Source organism: Pipra filicauda, unplaced genomic scaffold, assembly GCF_003945595.2.
Source record: "Pipra filicauda isolate LSUMZ 115617 unplaced genomic scaffold, ASM394559v2 scaffold312_size1046226_pilon, whole genome shotgun sequence".
Taxonomy (NCBI): domain Eukaryota; kingdom Metazoa; phylum Chordata; class Aves; order Passeriformes; family Pipridae; genus Pipra; species Pipra filicauda.
This window is the reverse complement of record NW_024104435.1, coordinates 525,522-546,612: the sequence shown is the minus strand read 5'-3', so window position 1 is coordinate 546,612 and position 21,091 is coordinate 525,522. Positions and strand designations below refer to the sequence as shown.

At 39.1% G+C, this 21,091-nt stretch overlaps 1 protein-coding gene across 2 annotated transcripts in view; it reads left to right on the top strand.

Annotated features, from left to right (window-relative positions):
- Positions 1-21,091, top strand: part of PRDM5 (PR/SET domain 5) — a 55,798-nt gene that overhangs the window by 23,272 nt on the left and 11,435 nt on the right. The window contains exons 9-15 of one of the 2 annotated variants that reach the window (XM_039383517.1): positions 737-821; positions 2,077-2,234; positions 5,233-5,319; positions 6,711-6,804; positions 8,630-8,790; positions 10,364-10,457; positions 19,394-19,479. In XM_039383517.1, the coding sequence (XP_039239451.1) occupies positions 737-821; positions 2,077-2,234; positions 5,233-5,319; positions 6,711-6,804; positions 8,630-8,790; positions 10,364-10,457; positions 19,394-19,479 (765 nt within the window). The remainder of the gene's footprint in view (positions 1-736; positions 822-2,076; positions 2,235-5,232; positions 5,320-6,710; positions 6,805-8,629; positions 8,791-10,363; positions 10,458-19,393; positions 19,480-21,091) is intronic. The other variant, XM_027741853.2, reaches the window with a different exon arrangement.

Sequence of the window (21,091 nt, the reverse complement as noted above, 5' to 3'; positions counted from 1 at the left end):
AGTCCATGATTTGGGCTGTTAAGTGATATGATAGTATAAACAAAATTAAATTCCCAGCAACACAACTGAGGAAATGCTGCACAGGAGATTGCAGAAGACTGGGTAATAGAATGAACGAGTCTGTTGTAAGAGTTCCTTTCTGTAAGTTTGTGGTAGAACAAATAAAACACCATCTGAACTGTATTCTGAGACTTAAGTTCTGAAGTTCGAGTGAAATGTAAAGTTCAGTCGCTCAACAAAGATAATAATGAGCAAGGAAGCAAGGGGACTTTTAATCTTCACTGATGCAGATTCTTGCTAAAGGATTCCTTTTAATATAAGGGTCTCCTGTTTTGGAATTTGAATTGCTCACAGAACTTAAACTTAGAAGTGAGCACATATACGGGAGTAGCCCAGCATTTCGTCCTTGATGACCTTATGTGCTCCAGTATTGAAAATACTGCTTTCCTAATAATGGTATTTTGAAAGGATCTGATAGTTAGAAACACAGGTTATGAAAATTTGCAGCATTGTTGTAGAGATAATTTTTTGTTTGCAATTATGAATTTTTATTTTTTTGGGCGATGATGTTTTTCACCAAGGGACCAGCAAAGGGGAAATCACAGAATATTTTTGAGAATTAATATGGCAACTGGCTAATAAATAGTTACAGCTTGTTAGGGACTTTCTGTATATGTAAGATGAATGATCTTGTTTGAGGCATGCATTTAATTGTTGTTAAACACTCATTTTGCAGGTCCACGAGATCTTTGAGTGTCAGGAATGTGACAAGAAATTTATTTCAGCAAACCAACTAAAACGCCACATGATAACTCACTCAGGTAAAGTACAAAAACAACTCAAACCCATGGATATGTACTTAATGGATATTGAATTTTACCTGAACTAGTTTCTTATAGAAGGCTTGATGAAATCTACGTTGTGCTGAGCTGGTCAAGCAATTCTCAGGTTCCAAGGAAACCGCCTAAGCTATCCTATCAAAGCCTTTTAAAAATCCAGGTGTAATGCTGTAGTCTTCTCCCTATTGCTGCTCTGTCAAGCTGTTTTGTTGTGCCAGCTGGGGAAGATGAGGTCAGTGAGCTGGGATGGGGCAAAAGATGGTTATGTGGCATAGAGAGGAGGGGAAAAACCAGTGAGTGAAGAGAAGAGGACGGGACGGGAGCTGGGGCGTGCTGTCAAAAGGGAAACATGCTGTCTGTGGTCAAAAGGGAAACATTCGTGTGTGTATTGGTGGGGCCGTGTGCACGTAGTTTCTGGTCAGAGGAAAGCAGCTCATGCTCCAGGCCGTTCCATAGACCACCCAAATATTTCCTTGTGCCCGTGCTCAGCCGGCACAGGTCACTGTGGGCAGGGAGTGGCTGGTCCCTGGGTTTGGCAGTGTGACACAGATTGGCTCTGCCAGGTTTTTCTGTGTCCTTCACCGCTGATTAGAAACATCAACCAACACAATGGGAACACAAACATGCTTCTGTCAAAGGCATTAGCATTGAAACAAATGCAGGTTTTTACAGCTGCACAGCTGCTTACAATTGAACTATTTTCTTGGTATCAGTCCACACCAAAAGCTCTTTTCTCACAACATAATCTGTATCTCAGAGGCTCCTGGCTTTCTTCTGACACTTTTGGATGAGCATTAGTGTAGTTAAGTTGCAGTCACCAGTTGAAGCACAAAGGCTTTTTGCATAGGAACTCTTGGTTTTGGAAGCTAATATGTATATTGTTAATTAAGATTTAAAACATTTAAACTGTCATGCCCTCTTTCACATTTGTAATCTGGAAACAGAGTTTTCCTCTTTGAAGTCATTCTCTTTTGATTTAAGCTAATTAATCAGAATTTAGTTTTAGCAATGAGTATTGCAAAGAATGTGCCAATTTCTTGAGATACACCATGGCTCATCTTTTGTGAAGTGACTTAACTGTCTAACATAAAGGGCATTAGATGTCTTTCTAATTGGTTTAATCTTAATTGGGTTGACTTAATTGCAAAAATCTCTCTGAGGAGATGACTGTCTCTGCCTTTCATCTTCTCCCCCTGTATAAACAGGAGATTAAATGTCCCCCACTCATTTTCTGCAGAAAAACGCCCCTACACCTGCGAGGTTTGCAATAAGTCCTTCAAACGACTTGATCAAGTGACTGCACACAAAATAATACACAGTGAAGATAAACCTTATAAATGCAAGCTTTGTGGAAAGGGATTTGCCCACAGAAATGTTTACAAGAATCACAAGAAGGTAAAGCACTCTGCTGTTGTTGTTTACAGGTCTGCCAGCCTCAGATTTGCAGATTTTTTTTTTCTTCTTTTAAGTGGTTCATCATTAAGCTCTGCCATGCTTATAAACATGGGATTAAAGTACTGGAGAATGTAGTGCTAGTGTTCTTTGTTATATCCAAAGTCTCAAAATACTAAATCAGTTCTAGTAAACAAAAAAGTTAAATAGGCAGAAGTAAATCACAGATACTTGGTTAAAAGCATCAAATAAATCCCATTTTGAATTTTCTGGTATTTTTTTTTTATCGTTTTGTTTTGGTGGGGGTTTTTGGTTTTGTTTTTTTTTTTAAAATACTAGGTTACCAAGTTAAAAGTGTAACTGATTTAAAATGTCTTCAAATTTATTTTTTTTTAAAATACCACAATTGAATAAAACTGAGTGTAGTCCTCTTGAAGTCACTGTTGGACTTAGCAGCAGATGCTTTCAAACTACACTAGATTTAAACTTGGTAGTGTTCACATAGTAAAACAACACCAGAAGAAAGGTTACCTGAAAAATAGGCTCACAAAGGGATGTTCTGCTTGTGTTGATTTAAACTCAAATCTGCTTGGCCTAATTTCTATAATGCCTGTCACTAGTTTTAACCTGGGTTTAAATTTTTCATGGCAAGTCTATATCCATGACTGCTGTTTCAGAATTACAAGGCTGTAAAAAAAAAAAATACAAACTCCACCCCAATATCCCCATACTTACAAGTCTTTCACAGTTTGGCTCGTGTTCTATGCCATCTGGGAATTTGGCACAGGATCTTTGCACCATCTCTTGCCCTTGGAGCCATCAATCCTGTCGGAGCAGTACTAATGCCCCTTGCAGGATGGAGTGGTGATGAGTGTCTCCCAGGGAAGGCACACAGCAGCCTGCTGAAGGACAAGATTAGCTCCCAAACGTGCTGTCATTGCATTTTATGGCTTAGGCTTCAAGAAAACAGGGCAGAATCTCACAAAGTGGATGTATTCTAGGGAAAATGCATAAAATATCACCTAGAAAGATACCTCTTTATCTTAAATTAATATTTTTTTACATGTTTCCTTGTGTTAGTTTGCCATTGGTGACCGGTAGGGAGTTTGGGTTGAAAATGGACTTGAGGATTAAGTATGAATGAGTAAACACTTTGACCCAATTCTGTGTTTAAAGCAGCAGCACCACTAGCATAAGAAAGGATTAGAGGCTCCACTTAATGGGGAAAATATTAAAATTCAGACAGATTTAGAGAGTACCTAATTTTGACAGAATTCCTTAAAGCGTGTTGGAATGCTTGTTTCCTGAACCTGTTTGCACGTAGTACTGGCTGTAAATCACCTCTGTCCTATAGTGAAAGAAACTTATTCCTGTGTTTACATAAAGATTCCCCAAACAGCTGAAATATTCCCCCATCCACATGTAGGCCTCTACAGTCACTTGTTCCATGAAGAGATGAACAGGAGAGGCAGGAGACTGACAAAGATGGCCTGAATTAATTCTTTTTTTAGGCATACCTCTCTCCATCGAGTAAACAATGTGAGGAGAGGTAGGAGGCAAGAGGGGAGTATGGATGTGTATGCACAAAAACCAGTTGTCACATAGGTAACTCAAGGATGTGGTGGGTTGGGATGCTAAAATAGATTTAAGTGCCATGATTTTGGGAAGGCTTCCTAGGGGAAGAGGACAATAGTTGTTTTGCTTGTTTGCAGGAATGTGGAAACAAACCTTTTATTATCTGTCATACTTCTATATATTTTTTCAGCTTGGGTTTTTAATGATTTTTTAGCTGTGTATTCCTTTAAGAGGTCCTCCTAAGTTTAATTTTCTTTTTGAAGGAGAAAAGTTGAACTCTAAATAATTTTAGGGTGCTTTTTTTGAGTTCTAATTACTAGTTAGTAGCAGGGAGCTTTGAAACCTGCAGTAGGAATGATGGGTTTAGTAGTTAAAAACATTTAAATCAACAGCATTTCGCAGCAGACAGGCCTTAAAGTTTGATAGCAACATGTTTAAAAAAACACTTGGGGTTTTGCAGCAGGCCTCCATCCTTTTTATATGTTACAAGTAACAGAATAAAGCTACATTTTGTGCCTTTGAATTCCTGATTCGTGTGGAAACTTGTTGGTGTTGTTTCTCTGGTTCCTTTATGGGGGTTATTTAACCTGATTTTGTGTTGGAAGTATCAGAATAAAGGTGGCTCCCACAGCATGTGCTCTTAAACATCTTTTAGATGTGTGTGTATGTTGGGTCATTTCAAAGGTGCCTGTGACAAGGCAAGGCAATAATATCTGAAATGAGGAGGCAAATGGAGTGTGGGATTGTGCTACAGATAAAAGCAGTCACCTCTCATGCAGGTTGGATTGGATGAGGGTGCATGTTCTGAGCCATATAATGCAGATTACCTCCTTCCAGGAGATGTTTTTGTTCCATCTGCTCCTTTGTTGCCGTGTGTAGAGGATGAGTTCAGAGAATAAACTATGAGGATATGACAGTGAGCAGAAATAGGTCATCAGACGCAGGATTTTAAAGGGTTTACAGTTAATCCAGGGTTGTTTGGTCCTGGGGAGTGTAATGATTTGAAACAACTGTATTCCATCAGTTTATCTGTTGGGAATAAGTAGCCTTGGGCTGGGCTTAAGCCTCCACAGATGCTGTGGTAGGAAAGGCTGCCACGAAATACTCCCTAAGAGCCCGTGCTCGGTTGCTGCAGATCATCTGTGTCCCCTTGCATGAGGTTATGCCTAGGTAGGTGGTTTCTTTGTAGTGAAGTTAAGATGTGCACATGAATACATATATTGTGATAAGAAGACCAGGAGAACGCTAAAGGAGATGCTGAGAGGGAGCTCTGTACAAATCAGTGTGCTCTTCAGAACTATCACTCAGGTGGTGGGTGCTCTAAAGCAGGGCATTTTTTTCAATAACCAGCATGAACTTTGCGCTCGTGGAAAGTGCCAGATTGACAGCTCTGGAGACTGAACCCTTCTATTTATCCACAGAACAGGTACAGCACAGACAGCAGCACTGCCAGCTTCCCCACAGTGTCTCCTCACTATGTCTCAGCCCTGTTCTGGAGGAACCCCCTGTTGAGGTGAGAAGGTAGTTCAGTCTCTTCATGTCCTGTCAATCCTTGGCCTGACTGCCCAGGCTGTGAGCAGGGTGGCAACTCATGCAAACTGGGATGGAAACCTGTAGGACCTGGGCTGAAACATTCAGCAGATTTCATGTAGCAGGAGTTACATGAAATATTCCACACATTTGATGGTTCTCCAGTTGCCTTTTTGCTTTAAGGGACATAGACTGAGGTCAAGGAACTGACTTTGAATCCAAAGCCTCTCTGTACCATTGCAGTACTCATGTTTTGGTACTATGTGTGTCTAAGAGGACATTGGGGTTAAAATCCCCGCAGTCCCCTTTTTCTCCACAGCTGAAGGGATAGCTGTAATGGTTGTAGGGTATTTTGAATAGCAAAAATAGATTATATAAATATGTGCTATGCTAATATTTGCCCTTAGTCTAATTAACTCGTTTACCTAATTTCCTGCATATTATAAAACACTGACTGTCCGTCCCCTTTTCCTCCTGGCACTGCAGCTTCTAATAAGGTCCTTGTGAACTAATACAATACTGAGACACTGGTGCTTTAAAAACCTGCTTTCCTTTGCAAAAATAGTAGGAAATTGGGTAGATTATAAGTTGTACAGATTAATTTACTGTCTACAGTGGGATAGTAGTTAATAACTCTATGAAACAGGGAAAGTGCTTTGAAATGTATAAAAGTAGAATAAAGCTGGATGTTTACCAAGCTACAGAAAAGAAATTTGCTTCAGCAACCCTGTAGTTTGGGAGATTCCTCCCAGCTTAGTCTTTTATTTTATTCATGGCTTTGAGGCTGTTTTTCAGCTACAACAAATTCTTCTGCAGCCAACAAAAATCTCAGTATTGATGCTTCCATGGCTTTGGGGGTTTTTTTGAGGTTTTGTGGGTTTTGTGTGTTGTGGGGATTTTTTGGTTTTTTTTAATAGAAGAGACTGAAACAAGGATATGTAAGGCTATTGTCACGATTTGAGAAATTTTCTTTGCCAAATGTTAGGCACTCTCTTGAGCATCAGATCAATGGTAACTTCAAAAAAGGGGTTTGTGTGCATGTTTTAAAGCATTTATTTGTATTAATAAGTACTCCAGGCCAGTGTTAGTACAGATAAAGCAATTCAACCGAGCTTGTAGGTTTTTTCCCCTGGTTATTCTGTATTTTTGTCTCTGTTTACATGCACACCTTATGTGACAGTTCTGAGGACTGGGAAGGCACAGTTATTCAGTGGCTACTGTGCTGACTTCCAGGATTCTGGATCATGGCAGAACAATTGTTTTAAATCTTCATCCCCTCCTGAATCCAGTCCAGAAAATTAGCTATAATTACTATAATGACAACTAATTGATTTCCATGAGCCTTTCCCCTGACATGTTGTCTTTCATCTGCAGACACATTCTGAGGAGAGACCATTCCAGTGTGAGGAGTGCAAGGCTTTGTTTCGAACCCCGTTCTCCCTCCAAAGGCATCTGCTAATCCATAACAGTAAGTGCTAAGTCAGAGAGGAAAAAGGGCTTCCTCAGTTCTCACCTTCCACGGAGAAAAACAGACATATGGCACCTTGCTCCAGTATGCAACTTGCTGTGTTAAATTGGTATTAAGTTGCAACTCTAACCCCAGGCAGTTAGAAAATTCAGAACCAAATTCAAACCTTGTCTTTAAATGCACTTAAATGCAAATCCAAATATGCTGTAGAAAATCTAGCAATGATTTGAGGTCTGACGACAAGAGATTTATTTCTGCATTCAGTGAGATAGTGTTACCTCCATTTTAAGAAAGAAGAAGTGGAAACAGAGATAACTTGGTGACTTACTCAGCTTTTGTGGGTAATCCAGTTTAGAGCTGGACGCTGAGATTGTCTCTTCTGTGCCAGCCCAGGCTCATGTTTCCTGCCCTGGCGTAGAACTAACAGCTCAGAGAAATGCTGTGCCCATTTTACCTCATGAGTAACTTGTTCTTGGCATTCTGTCCTATTTTTAACTGACTGTATGAAAGTTCATTTTTGGTGGAATTTTCTCCTTCTTTAATATTTGCAGAGCCCAAACTGCCATTCAACCCTGTGAACATCAGTGGTTTATGTTTTAGAAAATACTCATCTAAAATCCTTGTAGCTTAGAAGGCAGTACTTAGATTTGGGAAATTTTCACACTGGTATAACTAAGAAACCAACAAAACTTTCTTTTTTTAATCTCATATAACAGCGTTTCTGTTAGATGAATTATTGGACTTCATGTTCAGTTTGTTCTTTTATTATTGTCTTTCAAACCTTCTGCCATTTTATAAGGCTGTGGATTTTGTAAATTTTTTTCCAATGATTAATGTTAAAAATGATGAGGGAAAAGTTAAAAGCGTCTTCAGTAATGTAAATTCTAATAAAAAGCATTTGCAGACTATCCAAAAGCTGTAATTCACAGTGTGTAGAATTGTAGGCCTTGGCGAAGGTCTCACTAAAAACATCTCTTTGACTTTTTTTTAAGAGGACAGGAGCTCAGGAAATTTGAGATTCTAAGTTAGGACTGTGATTTGTGGCAGATCTAGCTGTTCCTGAAACACCACTATAAAGAAAGAAGAGGAACAGGCCAGAATTTCTAAATGGATTTAGCTGCCTTTACCTATCTGTGCTGCAGGAAAAAGAAGTGGTTTGTGAAACTCAAAACTTCTAGGAAAAATCAAACTTCAGCCTACAACACAGATTTTTTAATTTAATATCCCCGTGTTGTTTTAGAAGCAAACATGCTGCAGATTGATGTAGAATTGCTTAAATTTTACCTCACAAACAACTTAGTGGAAAAAATTATATTTCATAAACTCCCTCTTCAGGTGTTTCTGTCGTGCAATTCAAAAAGGAGTCAAGGATGTAACTTTTGAAGTTCAAGATCAGCCACGTCCGTTTGTTGAGAAGGACATCATCCTTTCTATATATTTGCTTTCCTTTCTCTCAAAAGATGTACACAGGTGTTCAGAACATGTCTCTTCCTCTCTTTTAATTAATTTAATTGGATTTTAAAACTTTCAGCCATGTTAACCTGGCCTCTGCCACAACCTCCAGAGACATCACCCCAGTTAGGACAGTAATGCTGCTGCAACCCTTCAGTTATTCCATGTTTGTCACGGGACCTTGCCTCTGCTGATGGGAATGAGATAGCATTTCTTGTTTTGAGAATTCTTTTAAATTCAGGAAAATTCCTCTTACCATTTATTTTCAAAAGATGCTGCCTGTTTTTTTCTTAATTTCCCCATAACATTTTTACCCAATGTGATGCTCCTTTTCTTTCTGGTATCTTTAGACCTGTTTTTTTCTCTTTATAAGGTGAGAGGACCTTCAAGTGTGATCACTGTGATGCTACTTTCAAAAGAAAGGACACATTAAATGTTCATATTCAAGTTGTACACGATGGACATAAGAAATACAAGTGTGATCTCTGTGACAAAGCTTTTGTGACACCCTCAGTCCTGAAGAGCCATAAGAAAGTGAGTAGAATCAACTGATCATATTCATTCCTGGAGCCCTAGCCTGTAATACATTGACTTCAGTTTAACTTTTGGTCAAGGATCTTGCCAAGATGGATCATAAGGTTTGAAAATATTTCCATTGATGAGCTCTGCATAGATTTTTGAAGTTTTCCTCATACTCCTTTCTAAAAAATTCAGTATGACTTGCTATTTCACATTAATAATGTCCATATACATATATGTGTTTTTATTTTAATGGAAAGCAGCCAGCATTTATTGTTTATCCCTATACTAACTTCAACATTTCTTCTTAATTGTAATTGCTTTTTCTTTGTGCTGCTGTCAGACTAGGACTAGTTGTATGCCTTGTAGTTGTAATGTATTGATCCCAGAAATCCCTTTTGTATTTGGATCTTTGGAATTAGTTAATAGCTGTCTGTCTGGTATTCCCCAATGTTGCTGTTAGAGTTACAAGTGATTTCTAAATAACTGTATCCTAATCAAGAGGGATTTAATTCATATCCTAAAGTCAGAGAAGGAAAACCGTGCAAGTCCATCTAGTATTGAAAAGAGATCTCATTTACTCTTCCTTCAGCTGCAGCACAGTATGTAGTGGGTGAGGGATGGTTTTTGTGATGTAATGAAGGACTTTGTCACTTCAGAGTCTTTCCTAAAAGGAAGAATTAATTTTTCCCTATCTGAAGAGTGCAAAGCTTGAAACCCAAATAGTCAACTGTACATGTAATTGAATGTGTTATCTTTCCTATCCCATTTAAATTAACACTTTTAAATGAAGTAATACAAAGTTCTCCACTGAAAGAACAGCTGGAGTTATAAGGCAAAGTTATTCAATAGGCTGAGAAAAATCTTCAGTTCAGAATGGGATGTGGAAAGCACATTGTGAAAAATGCTGAGGTCCTTGTATGTAATTTATTTCAAGGTGTTCTTGCTGCTGACCACACAGGTCGGATGGGAGAGTTTGTGATTATATTTTTTCCATTTTGAAACAATTCTTCTTATATCAGCAAGGCCTTCTACCCCTAAAAGCTTGATTTCAAAAGACAAGCTCAGTGTAGTGAGAGACCTTTGAAAGCTCCAGTTCGAGTTTGCCACAGGAAAAGTTATATTAGGTTGGGGAAACTATTTTCACTACATTTCATAATGTAATAAAATTCTGTGAAATTATAAGCTTTTAAAAACAGACCCATTTATGCATATTAAATTTATCTGGTAACCAAGCCATTGTTTGCTGGTTTAGAAACCACTGTCACAGATATCTTGCTGAAAAACAGGTGTCTTACTCTTGCAGCATGAAAATACGCATTTTTAGTAGTAATAGTAGTAACTATTTAGGAAGTAGTAAACTTAGGAACTGAAAAGGCATTTATTTTGCCATTAATAATAAAATTTGTTTAGAAATTTTAGAAAAAAATGGAAAGAACACCTATAGCTAATTCCTTAGAATCTCTGCCTGATGTGATGGTATAAAATATATATTGGAGATAATGTCAATACAGTTAAAATATTCCATATTTCACATCTTTTAAATCTATGCTGAATAGTCATTCTTGTCTCTCCCCACCCCACGCAGACTCACACAGGAGAAAAAGAGAAGATTTGCCCATATTGTGGACAGAAGTTTGCAAGCAATGGAACACTGAGAGTTCATATTCGAAGCCATACAGGTATTTATGCATTATCGTGAGCAGAGAATGCTTTCTAAATCTGTAATAAAGTACCTATCTGCAAACAGAAATGCAAGTTTACAGGTAACCCTAACACAGCATCTTTTTCAGACATTTCACCTGCTTAATGTGTAAAGCCTGTTGTCAGGTTTCATTTTGTGAGCTTTTATCTGAATAAGTGGCATCAGGCAACCGAAAGAGGTTTCTTTGGGATAATTTGTCTCCAATGGTGTAGATTCACCCTTGGCAGTCAGAGCATCAGTTAACAAACAGCCTTCCTGTGACACTCCAGTCACTCTGCATGAGCAGATTTGGTTTGCTGTGCTTTCTGTGTACTGTCAGTGCTGCACATCAGTTTGCACAGAGTAGAGGGGCCTTAGTTTTTCATGTTGACAGTGCAGAGAGCTCTTGGGAAGATGCTTTATAGCTGCCTGAGTAAAGATGCTTTTCACACATGTGCTGCTGCCAGTTCCATTTAGGCTCTCTCAAGCAGGCTTTCCTAAATTTAGGGTTTAGGCTGAGGTGAATTTCATGAAACCACACACCAGAGATCTCTAACCTTGCCTACAGAGCTGTGCAAAATTTGTAACCACTATTATAGGAGAAACAGTAAACTATGGTATTTTGTACTCTGATCCTTTCTGCTTCCAGTCTAGCTGCTATTATGATGTCAATCCCATTTTTGGTGGAGAATTTTGTGGTTCCCATCCTTCACTGGGAGAATTAACTGAAACAGATTTTCATGGTTGTTTTTGGTGTCATTCTGTTAACGGTTCCTGACCATGTCTTGGTTATCCTGGGGAAAGATGGGGGGGAGTTGCTGCTTTTGTTGCTGCCAAAAGTTGAGACTTTTGGCTTAAAACAATTATTTTCAAGTTACATGGCAAAATAAATGCCTTATGTAAAGTTGAGTGAGAAAATGCCACGGTTGGGTTCATGTAGCTCTGGAGAGATGGTTTTGCTTTGTGCTGTACCCGAAGACTTCAACCATGTTGTTCATGGTCATAATATATGCAGGGTAATCATAAGAGGGAATTGTTGTCCAGTGTTCAGTCAGCCTGAGGAAACATAGCTTTGAGGTGCATCATTTCCAAGGGAAATAAGGGTAGCTGATGAAGGAAATCATTGTCATCTGCAAACAGGGCAAAACAAAAAAAAAAAGTTGAGCACTCGTTTGGTGACCCTTAGCAATAAAGTTCCCTGCATTATGAAAATCCTTGACAATTTTTCAGGCGGGTTCTGAGCAGTAAGAAGTTTTCAGTTCATCACAAACTTTATTCAGAGGTGGACGTTTGGTTTCTAGACGTTGCAGTGATGAATACTTCATGGTATCTGTTAAATTCTGTGGGTTTAAATTCATCCTTTCAAAACTGTGCCCTCTTTTTTTATTTTGGTCAGACTTCAAAGTATCATTTTTCATTCTGGGCTAGAAGTGAAACAGCCAGCCACTGTCTGTTTTCAAGGGATGATTCATCTTTGTGAACTAAGCCTTGAGCTGGGGCTGGGCTTTTGGTGCAGCTAAGCAGTACAGCATCAGTGTAAAATACTGCCCAGACCTTCTGGTCTTAGTCATTACATGTTTTGAGGTCCAGGTACAGACCTTTGCATTATCCCGTTTTCTGGGCATGTGGTCAACTAGACTTGGTTTTATTAGCTACTTTGAGGCTTTGTTCTGTATTTACAAAATAAAGCCAGGTAGAGTTGTTTTAAAGAGAGTTGTGCATCAATTGTTGTCCTTTTTGTGTTATAAAGTTGTTCTTTACAGAAGTTGAGGTTCTTCAGTGCCCTTCTGGTTCTGCTTTGGAATTGTATTATTGATGTGGTTTTGTCTTTTATTTAGTACACAGCGTGCGTTCTTAACTACTGTTCCTCACAGACCTGTGCATGCTCCCTCTCTGAGCAGTTTTCATCCCTCTTTTATTTTAGAGAAAGGCTCTGTAAATGAGCCCTAAGAGCACTTGGCCTTTTGCAGAGGCTGAGCTGGTGGGGGTGGGTGCTCACGTGTGCGTGGGCAGAGGGAAGGGGCCGAGGTTTGCCTCGGAGCCTGGTGCAATCCATCATCTGCCTTCCAGCCCTGGCACGCGGAGCCAGCGCTCGGCGGGTCAGCTGAAACACTAGAGCACATTCTCCCTCTCCTCCATCCCGTTGCTTTATGACTTCTTAGGGTCAGAGGGAGCTGGGGTTAATTCAGCAAAAGAATCCTTTGACTGTGATATAAATTCCTTGGCTTGTTCGTAAATTGTAAAAGAAATTCTGTGCTCTGCTCCTGGGGCTTGAAAACCGGGGGCCAGGAGGTTAATTGCTTCCCTAAAGTTTTGAGCAACTTTCAGTGTTAACAGTGACTGGCTGTGGTTTGTGCAGCTTCCCAGTTGCCTTACAGGTACCTTTCTGAATCTGTTAACTGCTGTCCTGCACGTGTGTATTTGTGTGTGCCTGGGTAATCTGTGTATACACACGTTTTATCTGCCTGATAGAAACATTGTTGCTTTCCTAATTAGTTGTGTTCTAATCCCTTTCCTCCTTGCAGTGTAGCACATCAAGCTGTGCAACAGTGACAGTTGTTGTGAAGTACTTTAGATTTGCAGCTAAATTTATTTTAGAGTTAAAACCATTATGGGTTCTGACTGTAATTCCATCCTTTCCATGCTGTCTTTTGCCTGCTGTTACATAGACACTGATGAGGGACAACTAATGACCATAAATGTCTTCCAGAAAATGCTTATACATGCAAGTATAGGTTAACACATAACCTTCTTTTGCTTTTGCTGTCGCAGTTCAAGTCATTAAAACAAAAAACAAAATATTAGTTGCAGAGCGATAATAAAAATCTTTGATTATTTACATAGTTCAATCATCTCTAACCACAGTAGACTTCAAAGTAGTTGAAGGAAGTAATGAGTTCAGTACAGTATAAATTTCATTTATTACAGTGTAAAATGTGTCACCAAAAGTTTAATAGCTACACAAGCAACTGTTTGTTCAGGTACATGATAATGTACAGGCAGAATCCTCATTCCAGCAGATCTTCTGGCAAATTACCTTATCAATAATTTATATTTTCTTTAATGGAAAAAAAGATAAAAGGGAAGCTTGAAGGAACTTCCTCTCATATCATAGTGAAGTATGTGAAAGAATGTATCTGTATCTAGTCAGTGAACAGCTTGCAAATGTCTGCAGATAGGTTGTTGCTATTCAATAACTTATAAATGGTCTCTCTTTTATCTACCCAATTTAAAAAGGAGCTTGCAGAAGGCCTCAAAGGTAAGGATTCTGCATTTCTAAACCTTTCAGTTTATACATCATTGTCCTGTTTATCTCTAGACAACAGTTAAGTCTTTCAAAATACCTGTAAAGTTTCATCCAGCTGTCAGCTGCTTGTTGTCTGTAGCCATGAATGAAGAAATGCTCCTTTAAGGGATAGACTGTTTGAATAGTAGTGACATCTTTAGATCAGATGAATTACTGATTGATTAATGCACGGGATTTTAAAGACTTCCTTGACCACTGGGTTCACTGAAGCCATGGATGTTAGTTCTCCATCTATAGGGAAACCAAATTGCTTAATTCCACTGATAAATGCAAAGAATGAAACTGGTTTATTATTTAAAGTAGGTGTGTGGGGTTTTTATTTGTTACAAAAATCTTAATATCACTGTAGAACTGATGAGAGTCTGTAAATAAGTAATAATGGTAGTTGATGCTTTACTGCAGGGAATCAGTCTTCTTATTTTGTAAGAATTTTTTACTTAGACTTCCTGATTTATTTAGTTACAAATATCTCAGTTATATCACGATAATTTTGATGGACCAGATTTGACAAACATTTTATCTATTGGTTTAACTAGAGGTAATCTGAATGCTTTGAATAAATCCAAAACTTCGCAGAAACCTTCTCAGCTGTGAAAACACCACTTCCATACCTCAAGGATTAAAGCACAGCTAATCTGCCATATTTGACTGTTGGTTAAAATGAAGTAAGAAATGTCTGTAACCGAGCCCTGCCTGAGCTCTGTTTCTCAGAGAACAGGACGTGGAGCAGTTAATGACTTTCTCTGGCTCACTATTAGGATAAAATTACCTGTGCCTTTGGTGTTTCTGGGTCTTGTCTCAGCTGATGTCCTCAAGGATTTTATCTTTCAAATCACAAACTTGTGATGCTCTTGGCTAATCCTGTGTAGGCACTTCTGTACCTTCTAAAGGGCTAAATTTTGGGTGTTTAGTGGTTGTACAACACCAAAGTGGTGAGATTTACTGAATATATGCTTGAAGTGTGAATATTTACTCTGCATTCAGTGTTGGTTTTCTGGCATTTTCTGATTTTAGGTTCTCTTGAAATCACTTGGTTCCTTGAGTTCCTGTTTAACCTAATTTTGATTCCTAATGAAGTTCTTTTCAGCAGAAAAAGCTGCCCTGGCGGCTGAGGGCAAATGTGTGAAGCTGTCAGGTGCTCTGTAGGAGCAGCCAGAGTTCCCAGGCATATGTCCCAGATTAGAGCTTTGTTACATCTGTTCACCTTTTGCCCATCCTCACGTGCTGTTGAATGCTGTCATCGCCCCAGCTTATCTCTGACTAAAAGAGCCTTCTTGCAATTCCCGTTCTGGGCTGCCCTGTGGATCATCTGGCCTGGAGTGTTGTGTGTGTGATCCAGATGGCCCCCTTGCCTCCCAGTTCCTCCCCAGGGGAACTGCTGCCTTCCCTCCACAGTTGGGAGATGCTGGAGTCTCCCTTCTTCACCCCTCCCCTGCCCCAGTCTGAAGCTGGGGCTTTAAAAAGGATTGGAATTTACCATAACTCCAACTTTACTGTTCTGAAAGTTAACATTTTGAGATAATATATACATATATATACATACCAAATAATCTTCTAATCCTTGTAATAAGTAGTTCAGCATCTAAAAAGGAACTATATTGAGAAGGTGGAAAAGGAGCTGTATTTAGTAAATATAAATAGTAAATGGTCTGTGGTAGAGTTGGAAGGACCACATTGTTCTGATTGTATTTGTTTATTTCTTTAAGAAAACCAAAGAAAACAGGTCCTTTCAAGTTGCATTCGCTGCACAGTATCTGATGTTCAGAGCAGTCTGTCATAACTGCTTTTTGTGATTTTCATGAGTGTTGACTTAGACCAGTGGTGCTGAATACCCCAAATGACACATTAAAAAGCATATAAAAACTCCCCACCCTGATAATTTTGCTGCATAATTCAAATTCTTCATTCCTTACTACAGCAGTTCAGTTCTAATAAAGACATCTGACTTTGTAATCAGTTTGTTTTATTTTTTTTGTGTGGCTCAGCTGACTACAGGGAATGCCAAACACAGTGTGCAAATAGCTACACGTGTGACTGACTTGAATTATTGTGTCTCAGAATCTTTATTAAATGTCAAACTGTAGCCACTGAAATCTTGAAATCTTAAAAAACTAGTGTGTATTTAGCTTTGTTTCTTAATTGTTTTGCTCCTGGGATATCTCAGTTTGGGAGATCAAACAGCACCTTTGATTGCTAATGTCTCATGGGAAATTGTCCATCCTGATTCCAAACTGGAACGGAGGAATCTGGTGTTTAAATTCTTCTGCTACATTAAGGTCCAGTAGGTATTGTGATCTCAAGCCAGAGATGTACACACTTGAGGGGAAAAACGGTATGGATTCTGTCATGACATGGTTTCAGATCCAAATCCCATATGTTTTTCAATCATGGAATTGTTTTTCATAATCCTTGTATTAAGGTTAAATGTATTTTTATTACGTTAAAAGCTGTGGTTTTTTGCTCATATGAAATCTGGCAGTAGAATGTCTAGACTTTGAATTATGTTAAATCCGCTGCAATTTATCCCAGGATTATTTATTTGAGGCTGTTTGTACAGAAGTGCCATCCATGTGTTGAGCAGTTTGTTCTGGGACAGCAGGGCCATGCCAGTCAGCTGTAGCTCCGGGGGAAACATGACATTTGTTACATTTGACTTGCTCGGGTGCTTTGCTGTTTTAATGATAGCAATTGTTCTTAGTTAGTGTTGCACCCACAACGTCTGGGCTTGATGAGTGGCCAGGCTGGCAGATGGAGATGTGTTCCTGTGCCTGCTGGATTCTCGCACTGGACTGAAGGGAAGAGCCTGGTGGGATGTGTTATGAAAAGTGCAAATTGTAGTCTTGGATATGGGTTAATGGCAGAGTTGCAAACAACACAAAGGAGGGCAGAGCTTTTTTTCAGATAATTTCCAAATGTGAGGTTAGGATTAAGGCTGGGTAGTGTTTTACAAGTTAAAAGGTTTCCCCACCATATTATTCATATCTTGGTGTAGAAGTCAGATTTAAAAAACCCTCCAAAGATTAAAAATATTCTATATATATTTATATATTAAAATACATTTATATAAAAATGCAGAATGCAAATGGCATGATTATTAATTGGCATCAACTTTACTTAAGGCACATCCCCTCTTAGTGTGGTGTTCCCACACATTGACCCCACACCTCATAAACATGCTTCTGATGGTAAATCCAAGGAGAAATTGTAGTTCATCATAGGGGAAATCACTTTCTTTGGTTCTTAGTAACCCCTTCTTGTGAGGGCAAGAGAAATAGAGATACATGACTTGAAAGAATATTTCCTTTGCTCATCTTAGTTATTCTCACTTTCAATCTCCTCATTAGAGATCCATTCCTTTCCTGGTCAGAGAAGTTTTGCATCTGGAAATCTCCCAAGTACTTATCGTGCATGAGTTGACTTGAAGTTTAATATTCCTACGCTTATAATTGGGTTTTGCTGGCCTTTGCCTGTTTGTAGAGGAGTGTGAAAGCACTGGTGGATAATGTCACCTCCCCAGGGGCTTTTAGCACATCACACTTGTCCTCCAGTTCTTCTTAGTGACAATTCTAAGCTCTGTTGAAGTTCCACATTTCAGAGTTGCTTGTGGAAGCACAAGGACACTCGTATGCATTTGAAGCATTCGGGCCACAAAGATGAGTGAAAGAAAACAACAAAAAAAGAAGAGCCACAGTAAAATTACTTGGGGTCGTCTTTTAGGTAGTTTTACTGGTAATTATTAATGACAGAATTGCATGAGAAATTGTGTATATAATTTAGAAAAAACAAGATGTCACCAAGTATCAGTATCAAGTCAGGGCTGGGGTTACATAATAAACTTGATTTTTTTTTTTTTGGAGCAGTGAAGATGTTTGAAAACGGGCAGTACCTATCAGCTGCTCAAAGCCTGACTTTTTCAGGTGTAACATGCTGATGTGGAGTCTTATTGTGGCCCTCTGCTGGCATCTCCTCCAAGCTCTTAATGCCTTCTCACCAAGTACTGTGGTCTCCATGGTTGGTGTCAGAAGGACACTGTTAATGCAAACCAGACAAACTCAAACCCATCCTTTGAAAGCAAAAGTTTTTCTCTTTAAAGAAACTCCAGTGGTGGGGGAGAGAGGGAGGAGGGTACAACTCCTACCTGTCAGCGCTCATCTGCTTACAAACTGCTGAAAGCTTGAACTTGTGCATTCAAAAGCCCTAAAACATAAAAACGTCAGCTGAATTAATTAAATATTTGAGTACTGACAACTGTTGGAGTGTTTGAATTTTGGAGGCATGGATTAAAGGCACTGAGGGTCAGGAGAGAGAGTATCATATATCAAACTGCTCAATGAGAACACAGCTATAGCACAGTGATTGTTGTCATCATCCTGAAAAAAAAACCAACCAAGTTCGCGGAGTTGTGCTTTCTGAGAGATGGCAGAACCCAAGAGAGGAAAATATTTGTGTTTCACAAGTGGTTTGCTGCACGATGTTGTGCTACTGTCATTCACAGGCGTACCTGAACAGTAATAAAAGACAGACAAGAAGCTTTTTTAACTGTAAAATGTAGTTAATCATGGTTGCCTACTTTCCAGGATTGAGTATGAGTGTTAGTAAGTGTTTGACATTTGGACTATGTTAAATCTTCCTATAGATGTTGAAATTCCTCTGTGAGTGGAAAACAATGCATTCACTTAGCAGAATAGGCTTTGCTTAACTTACATTTTCCAATAAAGGTTTGTTACACCTTCAGAATTGTGGTTGTGTAGAACAAATTCATTTTGCTAACAGAAAACTAGCTGTTGCCTTAATTTTTTGAACTTTGTTTTGTAATGGAAACAACCTGGTCTTTACTTTTCAAGTTTTGTATACAGGAAGAGGAGGCAATAGACTCAGATTCCAGAACGTTGCCTGAAGAGTTAAAAGTTCAAATGCATTTCTTCCAAATTATGTAGCTCAGAAACTCTTTACTGTTTGTTTCTGAACAGCTCAGTATCCACATTACACTAATGTGAGTTTGGGAAAATCAATGCCAAATGACACCAGTTTAATGGAGCATTAAACAGATATCTTTAAGATACATCAGGCTGCAAGGGAGATGCTGAGATTGTTCTGCTTCCATTGCAGTCATAAATTGCCACACAAAAATTGCAGAAACTTTTGATTAACTAGCTTCTAACACAGCTCAGAAGCAGCATTAAAAAAGAGTAGATTTTCTATTTCATTGGGATTCTGACACCAGAGGCCTTTAATAACGACCAGATGTGAAATAGAAGAAATATTTGGGAGCAGTTAATGCCTAACTATAAAAGTGACCATGTGTAAATCACTGGAGAATGTGGTTTGAGCAAGGGCATTAGGTGTTTTCTTTTTTGTTTTCTTCTTTTCCCCAAGGCTGGCTGTGTGTATTCATATCTTGCCAGTACAAAATCAACCAGCAGAGGGGAATAGTTTTGACCCAGCACTGCGTCCTGCTCAGGTGGACCTTTGTTTGTAACTTTTCTAACGCTTAGATCTCTAGTTGTTTGAACAGAGTATGAAGATAAAGGCCAGCAAAAAGCACTTTATTTGACAAAGAGCTGTGCTGCAAGGCCTTCCTGTACTGAGGCCATATTTATGGGCTCTGCTGCTTTTCCCATTGCCAGGTGAGCGTCCCTACCAGTGTCCTTACTGTGACAAAGCCTTCAGCAAGAACGACGGCCTGAAGATGCACATCCGCACCCACACGAGGGTAAGGCCCACACAAGGGCAAGGGCAGCTTACTTTTTATGGTTACTGGAGGGTTGTCTGTGAATCATGGCTGGTGAAAAGCAATTAATGGCTGTTTGTGTAGGGATTAGCCCATGCCAACCAAGATATTTTATACTTATCAAAATAAGAGGCAAAGACTCAAGTCATTAACTTATAAATTCTAATTATGACTCCCTTACTGACCTTCTGGTTTTCTCTGTGTTTGATTTCTTTCATGGTGAAATAATAGCAGTACTAACCTCTTCCTTTAAGCTGTGGTTATTTATAGACATAAATTAATTTTGTTGACTGAGTAAACAGTCCTGTAAATGCTTCACTGTTATTGAAACTTCAGCATCCAGTGCTTTGATTCTTACTGTCTCTGTAAAATAGGACTGGAGGTCCTAGATGCAGTTTTAGCTGGTTCACCCCAACCTATAGAAGTATTCAGTAGTTTGTGCAGTGCTTCCTGCTGGGTCATTGGGAGCAGGCTAGTCCCATGTTGTTAGTTGTTTCTCCTTTTTTCCAGCTGTTAAATCACTTTAAGAAGTGCTATAAATTCTTTTCTGTTGCTGCTGTCCCCCGTTACTGTGTTTGCACCAGGAGAAGTTTCATGACCATCTCAGTTCTACATGGCTGTGTGTGGGAGGAGTGGTAAACAAGCTCTGAAACAGTGCCAAATTTCATTTTTTCCTGATTTGTCACACAGTTTGAGTAAAAACAACAAGCCCCCAAACCAAATGTGATATGTTGCCATATACTTGCCGTGTCTTGATCATCTAGAGCTGGAAGGCCACATTTCAGTTTTTCTGTTTGTGTGTATGTGTGTGCTAAGCAGACTGCTGGTCATCTTCACAGTTATGCTCTAGGATTAAAATATGCAGGCACAGCTTTGGTTTGAGGTTTGGATTCTTTGTGGTCGTGCTGTTCCTGTTCCAAAACGTCACAGTGAGGATCATTCATTCGTTTATCCCCATGTAAATATTTTTGTACTTTGAGGTAACAAGAATCAATGTCAACAACATGAACATTACTAGTAATTTTTAAAATTGAAACCTGTTGCTATAATCCTGCATGTTTCAACTTTCCCTCTTCTTCACACTACAACCCCTTATTTAATATTTAGGTAGAGCTGGACAGATAAATCCAGAAGGCATTTTTGTATCAGCTGAGCCTACAATGTAGAAATAAACACAGTCATAGCACTCTTCTCATAAATATCTTTAAAAACATGTCTGGTCTTTTGGCCAGAAAAACTGAAGTAGCTTAAAAGTAATACTGTGACATTGAACAAGGAAAATGTCATTGTAGAGATTAAATCTAGATGTGTTTTACCAGTGGGATTAAATGCCAAACCTGATGGTGTGGATCAGGGAAGGCTGCTGGAAAAATCATTGTAGAAAGTTGATTAAGGTCTGGCAGCTGCTAAACTGAGCACAACCTGGGTGGCCACAGGTGTCAGCTCCAACTCTGGAGTCAACAGAGAAGGAAAGCCAAAACCCCACTGAGCATGGAAGGGGAGGAAACACCAACCCCTAATATTAAAATGTCACCTGAGTGCTGATTTGTTTCTATGAAAGTAGATGTGTTTGGTTTATGGTTTGATGGTTTGG